This window comes from Chiloscyllium plagiosum, chromosome 13 (genome assembly GCF_004010195.1).
Source record: "Chiloscyllium plagiosum isolate BGI_BamShark_2017 chromosome 13, ASM401019v2, whole genome shotgun sequence".
Taxonomy (NCBI): domain Eukaryota; kingdom Metazoa; phylum Chordata; class Chondrichthyes; order Orectolobiformes; family Hemiscylliidae; genus Chiloscyllium; species Chiloscyllium plagiosum.
This window is the reverse complement of record NC_057722.1, coordinates 18,832,752-18,849,135: the sequence shown is the minus strand read 5'-3', so window position 1 is coordinate 18,849,135 and position 16,384 is coordinate 18,832,752. Positions and strand designations below refer to the sequence as shown.

Below are 16,384 nucleotides of genomic sequence, written 5' to 3'. Positions count from 1 at the left end.
CTGCAGGAATTGCAAGACTCATATCAGATATTTCCATTCAAGCTCAAAAATCCAAAGACCAGAACTAGCCAGTTCCTAAATCGCGATTCTAAATCCAAGTCTTTAGTTGTAGATGAACCATCTTCCCATGGATGTGATTACAGCAAGCAACACCGTGACATTAATTACAGCTTTTTAAACCCCATCCCTTTCAAAATAGACCAAAATCACAGAAACACTTCATGAGACAAGCTTAAAGAGAATTAGAATTAGGTTGATTGTCTTGCGTACTCAAGTACAGGAGTACAGTGAGAAGAGAACAAAGTCACCATTCCCAATGCCATCTTAGATACAAAGCTACCTAGGTACAAAATAGAAAAATAAAGATAGAAGTTAAAGTTCAACATTACAGATCTTCTTAGTATAAAGTAGAAAAATAAAGAAATACAGCAGAATACTTCCTTCTTACTCCTCGTCTACAAATATCTTGGTGATACACTTTAAATCTTTGAACCGTTCGATATGGTTGGCTACCTTACACAATTTTTATCAATGTAAAAAAAATGCAAACAAAATTTGAGGATTAAAGAAAAATGATTGTGGGTAGCAGTAATAAATGGATGCGTTACCTATAGTATCATTGAGTCTACAGTTGGCTTTGCAGAAAGAAAACTGGGAATTAATTTTAATGCAACTAATAATGTTGCACAACTGTAGAACAACAGTATTTACACAATCTCCTCCTTCAAGCTCAATCCAAAGCAATTATAATTGTAAACCATTTACTGACACAATCCCAATATAATACACAGGGCTCAAGCTAATTTTCTATTATTTTGATGTGTTTAAATCTAGTAAGCAAGATGATTCCCACACGAGCCTGTAATCATATAAAGGTATAATGTTCCTATCCCTCCCTTTCCTTAAACTAATATTCAAGAATCGTTCCTTCATAAGTAGGCTACTTCCTACTTAAATCATTTCAATGTAAAAGTTTGTTGTATTATGGTCAGACACATTAATTAAATGTGGAATAATTAATTAGAACAAAAGTTGATGTGAGGATTAAAACCACTGATGGTGGAGGAAGTGAAAATAAGGACAGTTTGAGAATATGGTTAACATGCAATTTCCTATGGTTGTGGAAGAAAGACACTTGGACAACATGGATTTAAATTCAAGGACACATGCTGGAGGATGAAATGCTCAAAAGGGTGGGAGGGTATAAGTAAGGTGGTGGATGCTAGAGATATTGGAGATGATTAGATGGCCAACAGTAGAGATTATTCCATTGACATCATGACAATGATAGTTTCTAAAATTGGAAAATTGGGTTGCTGGTCCTTGAAGTAACAATTAGTCATTCATAAAAATCCACAATGTTCGTGATGTTTCAAATACTACATTTTCATTCAGCTTCCTGACAAAAATACAGTGAACTTTAAACAAGATGAAGAAAATCTGCCCTTTTCTAGATGAGACAGACAGATTAAATTAAAGGCCACATTAATTTTCCGCAGTTGATCATACCAATTTTATTTTAATTTAGTTTGGAAATGCTATAAAGTCAATACCGAAAAAAAATAATGGGGTTAGTTTTGGTCATTGAGCATTTATTGAAATATGTTTCATGCTACCCAGTGAAACAGGAAGACAGTTATTGAGAAGTCAGCCATACATGAAATGCTAGAGTTTATTGATCCTCCTTTTCGAAAGGTCATCCAATATGAAGGAGATCACAGTTTGGTACAGGGTCTTAAGAATGTGAAAGGTGTCATGATCTTATCCTACTGTATAACATGATTTTGTCTTAGCTTAAGCAAATCTACCCAGTAATTCTTTGTCAGAAACAGGAGAAAATTCCAGTTAGACCTTTTATTGGCTGGAACTAAATGAAGCTTCAAAAAGGACCAGACTTACTTGTGGATAAGTCACATATGGTAATAGATAACAGAACTAAATCAACTAATCATACGCAGTAACACAAGTTTAGTCTGGAATCACAGCTTTGTGGGCACATACAATATTTTGCTTTCACCCTATTTTAACAAAGCTTCATGAGTATGAATCATCTCACCCCAAAAAGAAACGCGAGACCTGCAGTTACATTGCATGGTTCATAATCTCAGGACATCAGAAAAAAGCTTCACAGTCAATGAGGTACTTCTAAAGTGTAGATATTGTGACAGTATGGGGATGACTGCATTCAATTTACACAGCAAAACCCCGCCTATGGAATAATGCAAGGATAATTGAGGGATTTCCATACTGACCAAGGCACAAGGGAGAACTTTTCTCCTCCTCTTCAATGTAATATGAATGGGAAATATTTACTAATCTCAGGGTAGGGCACTAAACGGAAGCTCTGTCTGCCAAATCAAAACAAACTGCAAGTGTAAAGCACTCTCTCAGTAAGGCCCAGGAGTGTCCGCCGAGATTAGGTGCTCAGTTTTCCAGGCCGTGACTTGGATACAAAAGCACCTAGCCATATTTTAATGTACAGATAGGATAACGTGTCATCATGCAACACATAGCCCAGGAGATTAGCAAAAAAGGAGGATCAAGTCATCCATCTGATCTTGTGCACAGCGATGTACTGGGGAAAGATTTCCATGCTATTAGTGAGGAGGAACTTTGGTTGGATACAGTGAACACCCACTCCAGGGCACACATGCAACGTTTGTTTAAACTGTTCCTCCAACCAGGTTCTGGCTCATCTGATACATGCTAACCTCCCACCAGGTTGGAAATGCTGACATGACTGAAGAAGTCGATGCACAGCAGCAGTCAAGGTTCCTGCAGCTTCTAATGGAGAATGGCAAGGTCAGTGATGTCTGGGGCTCAGGATTAAAAGGGAAGGAGCATCGTGTAAGAGTTATGGATGATTGGGGTGGTAGTGAATGGGGGGGGGGGGGGGTGGCATCCTCCTAGGGTTGGCGAGGTAGCATGTTAGTTTGCTAGACCATCTTTTCCTTCAAACAGAAAAAGCTATCTCGTGAGAGTGTGGTACTGGCCTTCCCTATCACGTCACTTCCATTAGAAGTCAGAAAGTTAACAGGTTTAAGTGTATTTTACACTCTCACTCCTCACCAGATTCAAAACACCAGTCATTTGGAATTTTCTTTTCTCTTGTGAATGGCTGTTGGAAACAATCTGAAGTGACAAACGTTTCTTTCTCACTTATATTTTGTACTTAAAAATTGAAAAGTATACTGCTTAAACGAAGGGACTGAGGGAAAAAAAGATGTTGCAGTTTTAAAAAGAAAGTCACCAAAAACTTCTCTGCTGGTCTCTCTCTTCCGTGAGTAAAGCTGTAAAAGAAAATTCCAACTAGCTAGTCTCTCTTTCTCTCTCATTCCCTGTCTCTCTGCAAGTTCCCTTCTTGAAAGGAAAAAAGGAAAACCACCTTCACTGCAAGGGCAAATCCCCAACCAGTGAATGGCAGGTTGAGAATTGATATCTACAATCTCTTGACTTCCTCAAAAAGTTGAAAGATACCACAAGGGAACTGAAGGAAAACATCTCATTGACACGCATAATCTGGACTGGTGCCTGAACTGCGCTTTTCTGACTTTTTTCATTCTTTTATCAGTCATAATATGTGTCCTCTTTTATCACTCAGTTTGAATACTATCATAGTAGACAGTGACCAATAAACATTTGATATCCCATTAATAAATAAAACAACTTCATTCAGATGAATCGGATGCTCCTTCCTTCCCAATGTGTTACTGATCTTCAGGAGATCAAGAGCTAGGAGGCCTATATATTGCTGAAAAAGACAAATTTCATCAAAACTGTCTTGCACTCATCAGGATATTTCACAAGAATACCAACTCAAGGCAACAAAACAACATTTACTGCATAAGAGGAGTGTTAATTGGATGAAAGTGAACTCAATAAGCAAGGAATTATCCAGATTATCAATTAAGATTGTCAGCCAGGCTTAGCAATGTGGTGCACTCACATGTACTGGAAATTACATTCGTTCATACACAAGACATTATTCTTTACAAATAAAAAGAACATAGGCATGCACTGTGCCTATTTCAACTCAACAAACTATGTGTCATCCATTCGCTGGCTTATTACTCAGAGAAATACTCTGATTGATCACAGTTAATCTATCTGGTTTAAAATTTAACAACGTTTGGCTGTTAACTGTCAATCATCATTAATGGGTACATTCTCCATGCCAGCACCTCTACTAATCACTCCACTTGCTCATCAATTAAATTCATTCTATGCATTATAAACAATGATTTTCCTCTTGAATTTGTTCTCTTGCACAATGTTCTGATGAGTGCAAGATGAAACGCTTTGAAGAAATACGTCTTTTTTCAGCAATACTCAAATTTTGTACAACCAAATGACTACTCGCGTGGCCGAGTGGTCTAAGGTGCTGGATTTAAGCACCAGTCTCTGTTGAGTCCTGGGTTCGAATCCCACCACTGCCAACTTTGTGAGTGAACTACTGCAGGCAGTTGTGTATGACAGAACTACACAGGTCCTGATGTTGTTTGGGGTGGATAGCACTACTATGGATAGCACTACTGTGGGTGCTCCGGTTACCTCCCAAAGTCCAGGTTAGGTGAATTGGTCATGCCAAAATTGCCTGTAGAGGTAGGTGCATAAGTATGGGGGAATGGGTCTGGGTGGGTTACTCTTCAGAGGGTTGGTGTGGACTAGTTGGGCCGAAGGGCCTGTTTCCACACTGTAGGGAATCTAATCTACTACTTGAGGCAAATATATTTCACTGCCTTCAATTGCTGCTGTCTAGACCCACAGAAGATCATATCCTGAATGCCAGTGTGCATAATTAAACTTAAATTGATTCTGTGTCATGTTTAATTGAAGCTTTGCACAGCCATTTAAAAATCTAAGATTTTGAGTTAAAGACAGTCTGGAAGCATCAACTTTTTTCCAACCAGATCTTCTATAGAATTATGACTAAAATATCAACACCCAGATAGTTACTGTCAATGCCATAGTCAACTCTCCCCTTGTTCAAGTAGAAGGCAGGAGGAAATAAAAAAAAACTATTTTCATGTGGCTTTTCTACATCAGGAAGAGTCCCTTGATTATATCAGCATGGAAAATATTCAAAGTCTCACTCATCAAAGCCCAGCCATACAGTTTTCTGATACACTCCCCAACCTTTGTTGATATGAAAGCATCTGACATCATAGCTAACACGCAAAATATTTGAGAATATTGCTTAAGGCACTCTAAAGTGCTTTCCAACAAGGTGAGACCAATTTCAGTGCAGTTATCACATGCCACTGGTGAAGGAAGTTTCCTTTTGAATCACTCGCGAGACATAAACATTGCCTGCAAGGTCAACATTTAATCAGCCATCCCTGATTGCCCTCAAGGTGGTGGCAAGGGATTCTTGTGAATTGCTGCCACAGAGTTGGTATACCCATACTGCTGTTAGTCCTACTTAACTTTGACCTTGTTTAACGTCTTTACTCAAATTTATTAAAGCCAATTGACTCAGAATGCAAGGTAAAATTGCAGTCATGTTAAGTTTAGCTCTCTCTCTGAAACTCATGTATACTGAAATGCAGTCAAAATTTCTGCAACATTAGGATATTTCATCTAACCTAATGTTGAAAATCTGAGAACTGGTACAATGAAGTGATATTCACTGTATACATTCATCACAAAGAACAAGGTGGTTAATATGTTTGATCATGCAGATTCACATCATGAGGAGTTCTGTGATTCTGAATCTGCCACTCAGTTGGTCAACACAAATTAAATCCATCTGTGTGCAGAAGACTGACATGAATGGAACTCTGTTCCCTCTCTGCAGGACTAAAGGAAAAGTATTTAAAAATACAATGGTCCATTGCCTTGCGTGGGGATGGAGGGAGGAGGGGATGGAGGGAGGAGGAGATATATAGACTGGAATTGATTAGAGTGTCAGTCCAACTGGCTGTAGTTAGACAGAAGAATACCTACATAATTAGATTATTATGTGGAAAACTGTGATTGTGCACAATACTCACAAATCTTAAAAGAGCTGGTAGTTTATCAAGATTTCATTCTAATCCTGGTTAAATAAATGAAACTAAACTTAGTTTAAAAAAACACATTTTAATAAGGCTACACTTCACAAAAGCATAAATAAGATATACTCCAAATGAAAGGAGACTTCAGAATCCATCTACCAATCAGCCACATACCTCAGTATAATGTGGAAGATCACAAAATTTTAATTCAGGGGTTAGATTAGATTCTCTACAGTATGGAAACAGGCCTTTTGGCCCAGCAAGTCCACACCGACCCTCCGAACAGTAACCCACCCAGGCCCACTCCCCTACCCTATATTTACCTCTGACTAATGCACCTAACACGACTGGCAATTTAACATGACCAATTCATCTGATCTGCACATCTTTGCGATTGTGGGAGGAAACTGGAGCACTCGGAGGAAACCCACGCAGACACGGGGAGAATGTGGAAACTCCACATAGACAGTCGTCTGAGGCTGGAATTGAACCCAGGTCCCACTGAGCCACTGGTTAGGTGTAGGCTAAATGTCTCAAAATTTGTACCCAAAAATCAGACTGGTTCAATTAATGGTTCTCCTTATAATGAGTCAGGTTTCTAATTGTTTAAACAAAAATATTTGACTCCGTTTCTTGAAGGTTCAGTCAATCAAGACGGAAAATTTCTTTCTGTTTAATTATACAATTAGTGGGGAACACACTGACTGTTGTTCCACTCCAATTAATGTCTATATCAAAGATGAAGGAGTTGGAGGAAGAACAATCACCTCTGTGTAGTACAAAATTCATTTCTTTCATCTGTCATCAAATCCAGACGTAAACTTTTAATAAGAATGCAATGTAATTTTTATGAAGCCATACAGTTTTCCTGAAATGTTCAAAATTGTTTAAGACATTTTTATTCGCTCTGACAGAGAGGAATCACAATAAGAATAAGTTGACAAAAACTTAATATCAACTATTGTGGTTTAGTGTTCAACAACATTTTTTTCCAACTCAAATTATTCATCTTGGATTTGGAAATCAATTTAAATCCAAGAGATGCTGATTTCAGTATGCCATGACCAGATCTAAACTGGTCATCCATTGCCAGAAATTATGCTAAGCACACAGTAGGACCTCATTCTCAGGTGTCTCTGCAGTACTGTGGTCTTTTTCTACAACCCAGTCTTAAATGTACTACTACTTCCATCAGGTATACAATGGGGAAACAGAAGCAATTATTTTCAATCCCTTCCTGAAACTGCATGTTGCCACCAATTCCATCTATCTTGGGCTGAATGAGACTGTTCTCAATCTCTGCATCTTGTGTGATTTGAGATATTCTGTTTCACAACAGCCACCCATACCCACCATTAAGTTTCAGTCTTTTATCCCAGCCTCTATCTCTGTCACCTGCTGACTCAACAATTTCCACACTTTTCTAGTTATTTACCATTCTGCACACACTGTGCACTTCAGCCTATAATAACCTCTGCTGCCTATGCCACAAACATTATGGAACTACACACAGTTTCCAAGTTAAAAGAAAATAGTCATGTCCAAACACTTTCAAGGTTTCTCCAAATTGTCTCCACTTACTTCCCCAAACCTACAGCTCTTGCAAAAATTTGCCATTTTTCTAACATTGGTCACTCCTGCATTGTCTCTTCCACTTGCCACACTGACCAGTATATTTTTCAGTCTTCAAGGTCCCACACTTTGCAACTCACTCCATGGGTGCATCATCAACTCACAACTTTCCTTTCTCAACCCTCCAAAAAAAAAGCAAACTTCTTTTGAACAAAGTTCTGATCACCTTTCCCAATACCTCTGTGAAGACTTTCTATATTGATGTTTATGTATATACTATATATAGATATTTCCTACGGGCATAATGAAAAATGAATGCAACAGTTTTTATAAAAGGGAAAATCCCATAGCATATGAAATCATAAACTGAATCAAAACTAAATACCGCCAGAAGGAAAGCAAAATAAACATATAGTACAGGCCAGCACATAGGCTTTTAATAGTATATTAGTCGCAAAAGTCGAGAGTGTGGTGCTGGAAAAGCACAGCAAGTCAGGCAGCATCCAAGGAGCAGGAAAGTCAACGTTCTGAGCATAAGCCCTTCATTCCTGTTGAAAGGCTTATGCCTGAAACATTAATTCTACTGCTCCTCGGATGCTGCCTGACCTGCTATGCTTTTCCAGCACTGCACTCTTGACTCTGATCTCCAGTATCTGCAATCCCCACTTTCTCCTGTTAGTAGCAAAGATTTGGTAATGCATTGGTGCTATTACTGAACTAATATTTCCCAGGTCTGAACTAATAATTTAGAGAAGCATTACAAATCTCACTCAGACAATTCAAGAATTTGAGTGTAGGTTTTAGAAAATCAAACTATAAAGTTGGCAATAGAACTTGCCATGAAGTTCTGGGCTGTTGGTATAGATATTTTCTAATCAACTTGTTCAGAGATGTTGGAGCACACGTCTGGAGCAGGTTGGACTTATTACGTACCCAACAGATTTCCGTTTAGTGACAGACACTGCCACCACTATTTGATCTGCCTAGTAACAGGCACAAAAGACTGATGAGAGCAATTCAATAAGATGGTCCACCAGCAGCTTCCCAAACCAGCATATGCAATATACTGTAGTCTCGCCATGATGTCCATGTCACAACATTGAGAAGATTGAAAATCCTAAACTGCCGAAGTCCTAAACAACCTGACATCAGATTTTAGGATTTTATATTCAGTGGTGGAGAGAAAAGTGTGGTTTAATAAGCATGGATTATGAACACATCTGGAATCAATTCCACAAATGACTGTGGGCCTGAAGTTAAAAGGCATACAACCCGCAGTCAGTGTTCTCAGGAGGTGCAGGGTCATATTTGAAGAGTCATTTCTGATTTACATTATTTTCTTTTGCCAATATTTACAGCAAGATCATGACAATCTATTTCCAATATACTTCAGTCATCTTTGCATGGAACAGCAGCAGAGTTGAATCTGTGTGGATATCCCCTATTAAAAACACTTCTCCATAGATTCTTATAACATTCATTACATTTTCCTATGCTGTTTGCTAGTAAAGATTGACAAGGACTTGCAACATACACAGACAGGAACAGCAACAGTTTAAGGATTAATTTCACATGGATTATAGATGGTTCATGTTTTTCACAATTTACGAGCCTGAAAGAAAAATGTTTGAGGAATGCAATAGCTAGTAATAAAGCATTCAAATCATATTATCACTTTTCCACAATCATTATTATAAGTGGCATAAATTAATGTTTTTAAAATTGTTAAAAAAAAATCACTGATTCAATACATAGGGTCTTAGAATCATACAGCGCGGAAACAGACCTTCAGTCCAACTCATCCAGGCTGACAAAGTTTCCCAAACTCTCTATACCACGGAGGTAATGGAGAAACTGAGATTATTTGTTTTGTGTGTATTTGAGCAAATTAGATTACTAATTGCCAAAAGCACATGCAAAGTCCAATCTCTTTGTTATGAAAAGTAGCCGCCGAAGTAAAAGTCATTTTGCAGCTGTTGGGCACGTAGTTAGTAAATGCTTATCTTAAATCTCCTTTTCAAATAACACACATAATTAAGGCAGCAATGACAGGTCTCCATAAATCTTCCTTGAAAAAAAATACTCAGAGATTATGCTTCTGAATGCAAGTTTGGATTTGAAGCTCATCTCCACTCTGGTCTGCTTAGTTTTACACGTTCGCTTATGAGAACACCAAAAAAAGAAGAAACAGATGGTTGCAAAAGCATCACTTCAGCAGCATAACATTTGTACTGTATATATTTCCTCTATTACTGCCTACCCATCTGCCTCAATTTCATTCACTTAAATACCCACTAGTGTTTCCAGATTTCAGTACTGCAATTATTCTCTCATGATTACTGTTGCTGACATTCATAATTTGGTGGCGGACTTTATGACAATGAGTGTTTTCAATAAATACATATGCTGTATTTTGAATCTTTTCCAGAAACATTTCCTCAAAAGATAAACTAAAATTAATTGACTGCTACAATAATCTATCATGTACTATTAATGACAAACTTACCCAAGGTATCCTTTAGGTTTTTCACAATAGAAGCTTTCCTAGCACTGTTCTTTCTCTCCACGTAATTTGATGGTACAAAGCCAGTTTTGTTGGTTGAATTTCGAACGCGCCACCATGACTTGGAGTCATCGAGCAGCCACAGTCGCTCATTCTTCTTTATGTCAAGCTCCTGCTCCTGCTGGGCCACATAGTCAAACTTGGCGATCACTATCACCTCTTCCGTCATCTTCCCGTGGGTTCCGCACTGCATGTTCAAAGAGAAAGGGATTGGTATTGTAACATAACGCAGATAAATAGACTGCAGAATACCACGCTTGACACAGTTCTGAAAGGGAAAAGGCTAACTTATACATACACTTTAAAATCTGAAAAGAGGAGCAAGATTTGAATTGTGAAAGTGCTTCATTCGGGCTGCTTTAAGGAAAGCAAGTTTATGAAGGCAGTTTACGAACTGAGATCCTCATCTCACCGAAACAAAACTTTATGACTTTTAAGAGGAAAATTTATTTCAAACGTTAAAAATGTTTGAAAAAAGTCCGACCGATAATAATTCAAATAGTATTTTCCATTTACCTATGTAGTTAATCCAACATTGCGACAGCATTTCTTTGACCAGTGAAAGTTTCCAATCTCGTCAGCCTCACTGAACCAGTGGGTTGAGAGTTCAATTCCCACTTTAGAAACTTGAGCACATAATCAAGAAGAACACTTCATAAAGTATCAAGAATGCTCTGCACTGTTGGAGCCACCAAGGCGTTAAACATAGGCCCTGGCTGCTATTTCAGGCAGATGTGAAAGATTTCACAACACCATCTGTAGAAAAGGAAGCAAGTTATAGGAGGGACTGGACCAACAGCAAAAAATATTCTTTGATCATTAAACTATAGGGTACAAACTGGCATTATCACTCCGCATTCCAAGAACACTTAGAGTCATTGAATCTCTACAGCATGGAAGCAGGCTATACAGCCAATCAAGTCCATACTGACCCTCTGAAGACCATGCCACCCAGTCCCATAGCCCTACCCTATGCCTGTAACCCTGCATTTCCCATGGATAATCCACCTAGCCTGCACATAACCTGGACACTATGGGCAATATAGTATAGGCAATCCACCTAACCTGCACATCTTTGGTCTGGGGGAGGAAACCGGAGCAAACCCACACAATCACAGGGAAAATGTGCAAAACTCCAGACAGTTGCCTGAGGCTGGAATTGAACCCAGGTCCCTGGTACTGTGAGGCAGCAGTGCTAACCACTAAGCTACCGTGCTGCCCACGGTCAATGGAGTCTCGGCCATTTGGAGAAATGCACAGTGTAGGAATTATATTCTTCACTCTGCCAGAACGTATGCCACTATCTTCTCTCTAATAGCTCACACTCGTTTGATTTCTGCGACTGCACTAATTTCCCGCCAAGGCCCATGATAACCACAAAGAACCATGACAAGTTTCTTGGCTTTATGTCTGTGCTAAATGGCATGGCCATACAGCAGTACTGAGAGCCTGGTATCTCTGGCTTGGTGGCGTGGGGGCGCAGGGTTGGGGGGAAAGTGGTTAAATGCAAAAAGGCAGTGAAAGGCAAGTGAAGCTAAGGCTGCTGTGAGGATCCAGGCAGGCTGAGAGAGAGTGAGCACTTTTAGAGCAAACAAACAGCTCAGAGATGCAGCCTGAGCCATTCCATGATCTCGGGACATGCCCCGATCAAAATGTGGCCTTGCTGCAAGCATTGAGTGCTTAAACATATTGTAGGTGGATCGGAGATAGGCCTGGAGAATTCTTCGAGGCTGGACATGTGGGATGCCAATGTCTGTGGACGTAGAGTGTGTACAATGTTGTGGGCCAGGCCAGACCACCTCAAAACATTTGAAGAAAGTGGCCTACACCCTAACTTTGCTAGTTTTTTCAAGCAGGTGTAACATGGATATTTAAGGAGGGATGCAGCTGGTCAAACCACTTAGTTTTAAACATGACATAATTTATTTACAAGATTACCGAATGAAACACAAACAAAAGAGAACTAAATACCAAATAACAACCTATCCAAAAACCCAACAGATTATCCCAACCTAATGATGCTGTTCCAAATACTTGCAACAAGCCCTAGACACAAAAGGTAAAAATCAAACACAGGGTTTTACAGGAGAGAAGTCAGACAGTCAGATGGCAGCATGGAACACCCTCTTCCATGTAGCTGTTTCTTGGATCAGCAGCCTCAAACTGCCTGACTGTTTTCAGCGAGTAGTCACCCGACTGCGAAAACCAAATCAAACCAGAGACAAGCTGAGCTGGAAGAATCGGCCATTCCCCTTTCATTGTACCAGTGTTTTGTTTAAAACCGGAAATCCTTTTTCCCGAGGCAGTATCTGTTAGCTACAATCACATTGGCCTTAAAACCCATTGAAAGCCAGACCTTTCAGAATCGCTGCTTTTACAACCTGCCTGGAAAAAAAGCCAAGGACAGCATAACCTTGTTAAAGGAGCAGCATCATCACAATAGCCAGTACACATTGGATGTGCCCCCTGATGTTGGCTCCCAGTGTCAAACACAGAGATCATTTAGAACAAGCAATGAGCTGAAGTCACCATGTTGCCACTCGATTTCCACATTAAGAATGGCATGATGTTTGCTAACGGCAGGTGGGAGGTGAGGAGCTATAAATTAATGAATCAGGACATGCAATCAACAAAGATTATTAATAAGCAATAATCCCCTTTAATAGGCAAGTCGCCATTCCCCACCTTGACATCAGAAACTTATGAAAATGAAGCAAGTTTTTTTTCCCCAATATTGAGATTGGCCTCACTGAAATTCCAATGTGATGCTTTCATACCTACTCCTTAACCAATGCTGTTCAGTCTGCTTAAGATTCTGCCATATTGACTCCTAAGGGACTATTTAAAAGCCAGTTCTTCCTCTCTTTCAAGGGCAGCAGAAAAAAGGGAAATTTGAGAACAAAAGTTGAAGTCACTGTGTTAAGTATGGGGAATTCTGGTTCAGAATTACACAATGTTGCAACATAATGATGAAACAGCCTAAAAACAGCCTTTATTCTTTCAAACTGTGCCAGTTTCACTTACAAACTGAAGGTCTACTTTTGACACTGCTTCTATCCAAAGACGAAATGGTGACCAGTCCAAATCCTGGCATATTTACAAGATTAAATATTACATTAATATTAATATCAGATTTATGGACATTAAATTTCAAAGGTTTTCTATCTGCGAAGAACAAGTATACGCATGGAGTGGATTTAAAATTATAAATTCTAATTACTTCCACCCTTCCCCCATTCTACAGCTTACAGTCAAATCGTCTACTTCCAAAACCGGTGGACGGGTTTCAGCAAAACTTGGTACGCAGGAAATGGAGAAAGAAGAACCATTTTTCTTTTGGTAAAGGTGCAGATTAGGTCTTTTTTTAAAAGCAGGGATCCATCTATTAACATCAGGAGATTGGGAAATTTAAACTTTCTCTCTTACAATGTTGTGGGTTGTTTGATTGGGAATGTTATTGTTTTAGAATATTATGGATTGCCTCAACATCCATGCTGCAACTGTTACATTTGTCTAAATATAAGCAGATTTTACAGAGCAGACTGTTGAAAATAGATTACCTGGATGCCACTCAAGAGAGACAGAAATTGTTATTAAGATTTTTTTCAGATCTGTATTTACAGACCATCATTGGTTCAGGTGGAAGTCTTAAGAAAGAGCTACGTTAAAGAGCTCTATTTAATGTCCTCTTCACTTGTTTAGGGTTGTTACAACTAAATAAATCTGGTTAGAAAACCTTATAAAACTTATAAGTAAATAACCATGTGACCTTGCAAAGCAATGAAAGTTTTTTTTATTCCATTAAATGTGCCCCAAATTTAATGATTAATGCTGAGTTAAATGGTTGCTCTGGTCTCCAACAACACGAGGCACTATTCAGTTCACAAGAACATCATTAAATGTTACCTTATAACTCTCAAACTGAATCTAACACAGTCTACAAGAAACAAAACAAGATTGTCCTTGAATTTTTCTACCCAATGACCTCCATGCTTCACAGGATAAACAAAAGTGCTGTATTTAAAATCAATTTAGTGCCTCAAATCAAATTAATTTAGATCCACGCCTAATACATTTTTTACTGATGCTTGATACAGAAGCAAACACTAATGTTTAGCTGAATGTTTGAGTTACATCAAGATCTGGAAGTCAAAGAAACATGTTCAAAACTGATACTCGATTTAAGTTGATTTTGAGTGACAACTAACGTTGAAACTAGGTGGCTCAGGAATCAACATAATTCAAGTTGGTACTCTGTTCAGACACTTTAGAAACAGATTACAGTAGTTCACATTATGAGTTCTGCATGCTGTCAATTCATTTCTGAATACATAAAAATATCAAATCTCACTTTAATGGCTAAAAACAGAATGACAATTGTCCAGGATACAAATGCTGCAGGAAGGATAGAAAGAGAGGCAAGAGAGGAGGGGGGTGGCATTTTTGATAAGGGTTAGCAATACAGCTGTGCTGAGGGAGGATATTCCCAGAAATACATCCAGGGAAGTTATTTGGGTGTGACTGAGAAATAAGAAAGGGATGAAAACCTGACTGGGATTATATTATAGATCCCCCCCCCAACAGTCAGAGGGAAATTGAGAAACAAACTTGAAAGGCGATCTCAGCTATCTGTAAGAAAAATAGGTAGGTTATGCACGGGGATTTTAAATTTCCGAACATAGACAGGGACTGCCATAGTGTTAAGGGTTTAGATGGAGAGGAATTTGTTAAGTGTGTACAAGACAATTTTCTGATTCAGTATGTGGATGTACCTACTAGAGAAGGTGCAAAACCTGACTTACTCTTGGGAAATAAGGCAGGGCAGGTGACTGAGGTGTCAGTGGGGGAGCACTTTGGGGCCAGCGACCATAATTCTATTAGATTTAAAATAATGATGGAAAAGGATAGATCAGATCTAAAAGTTGAAGTTCTAAATTGGAGAAAGGCCAATTTTGATGGTATTAGGCAAGAACTTTTGAAAGCTGATTGGAGGCAGATGTTTGCAGGTAAAGGAACGGTTGGAAAATGGAAAGCCTTCAGAAATGAGATAACAAGAATCCAGAGAAAGGATATTCCTGTTAGGGTGAAATGAAAGGTTGGTAGGTATAGGGAATGCTGGATAACTAAAGAAATCGAGGGTTTGGTTAACGAAAAGAACGAAGCATATGTCAGGTACAGACAGGATAGATCGGGTAAATCATTAGAAGAGTATAAAGGAAGTAGGAATATACTTAAGAGGGAAATCAGAAGGGCAAAAAGGCGACATGAGATAGCTTTGGCAAATAGAATTAAGGAAAATCCAAAGAGTTTTACACATACAAAAGACAAAAGGGTAACTAGGGAAACAATAGGGCCCCTCAAAGATCAGCAAGGCGGCTTTTGTGCAGAGCCGCAGAAAATGGGGAGATACTAAATGAGCATTTTGCATCAGTATTTACTGTGGAAAAGGATATGGAAGATATAGACTGTAGGGAAATAGATGGTGACATCTTGCAAAATGTCCATATTACAGAGGAGGAAGTGTTGGATGTCTTGAAACACATAAAAGTGGATAAATCCCCAGGACCTGATCAAGTGTACCCGAGAACTCTGTGGGAAACTAGAGAAGTGATTGCTGGGCCTTTTGCTGAGATGCTTGTATCATTGATAGTCACAGGTGAGGTGCCAAAAGACTGGAGGTTAGCTAACATGGTGCTACTGTTTAAGAAGGATGGTAAAGACAAGCCAGGGAACTATAAACCGGTGAGCCTGACCTCGGTGGTGGGCATGTTGTTGGAGAGAATCCTGAGGGGCAGGATTTCCATATATTTGGAAAGGCAAGGACTAATTAGGGATAGTCAACATGGCTTAGTGCGTGGTAAATCATGTCTCACAAACTTGATTGAGTTTTTTTGAGGAAGTAACAAAGAGGATTGTTGAGGACAGAGCAGCAGATGTGATCTATATGGACTTCTGTAAGGCGTTCGAAAGGTTCCCCATGGGAGACTGATTAGCAAGGTTAGATCTCATGGAATACAGGGAGAACTAGCCACTTGGATACAGAACTGGCTCAAAGGTAGAAGACAGAGGGTGGTGGTGGAGGGTTGTTTTTCCGACTGGAGGCCTGTGACCAGTGGAGTGCCACAAGAATTGATGCTGGTCCACTACTTTTCATAATTTATATCAATGATTTGGATATGAACTTAGGAGGTATAGTTAGTAAGTTTGCAGATGACACCAAAATTGGAAGTGTAGTGGACAGCGAAGAAGGTTA

The 16,384-nt window shown here is 39.1% G+C and overlaps 1 protein-coding gene across 2 annotated transcripts in view; it reads right to left on the bottom strand.

Moving 5' to 3' along the window:
* Window positions 1-16,384, bottom strand: part of LOC122555801 (cytoplasmic protein NCK1-like) — a 218,519-nt gene that overhangs the window by 59,281 nt on the left and 142,854 nt on the right. For both annotated transcript variants that reach the window (XM_043701944.1, XM_043701943.1), the window contains one exon: window positions 10,075-10,318. In XM_043701944.1, coding sequence (XP_043557879.1) covers window positions 10,075-10,300 — 226 coding nt within the window. In that variant the 5' untranslated portion in view covers window positions 10,301-10,318. The remainder of the gene's footprint in view (window positions 1-10,074; window positions 10,319-16,384) is intronic.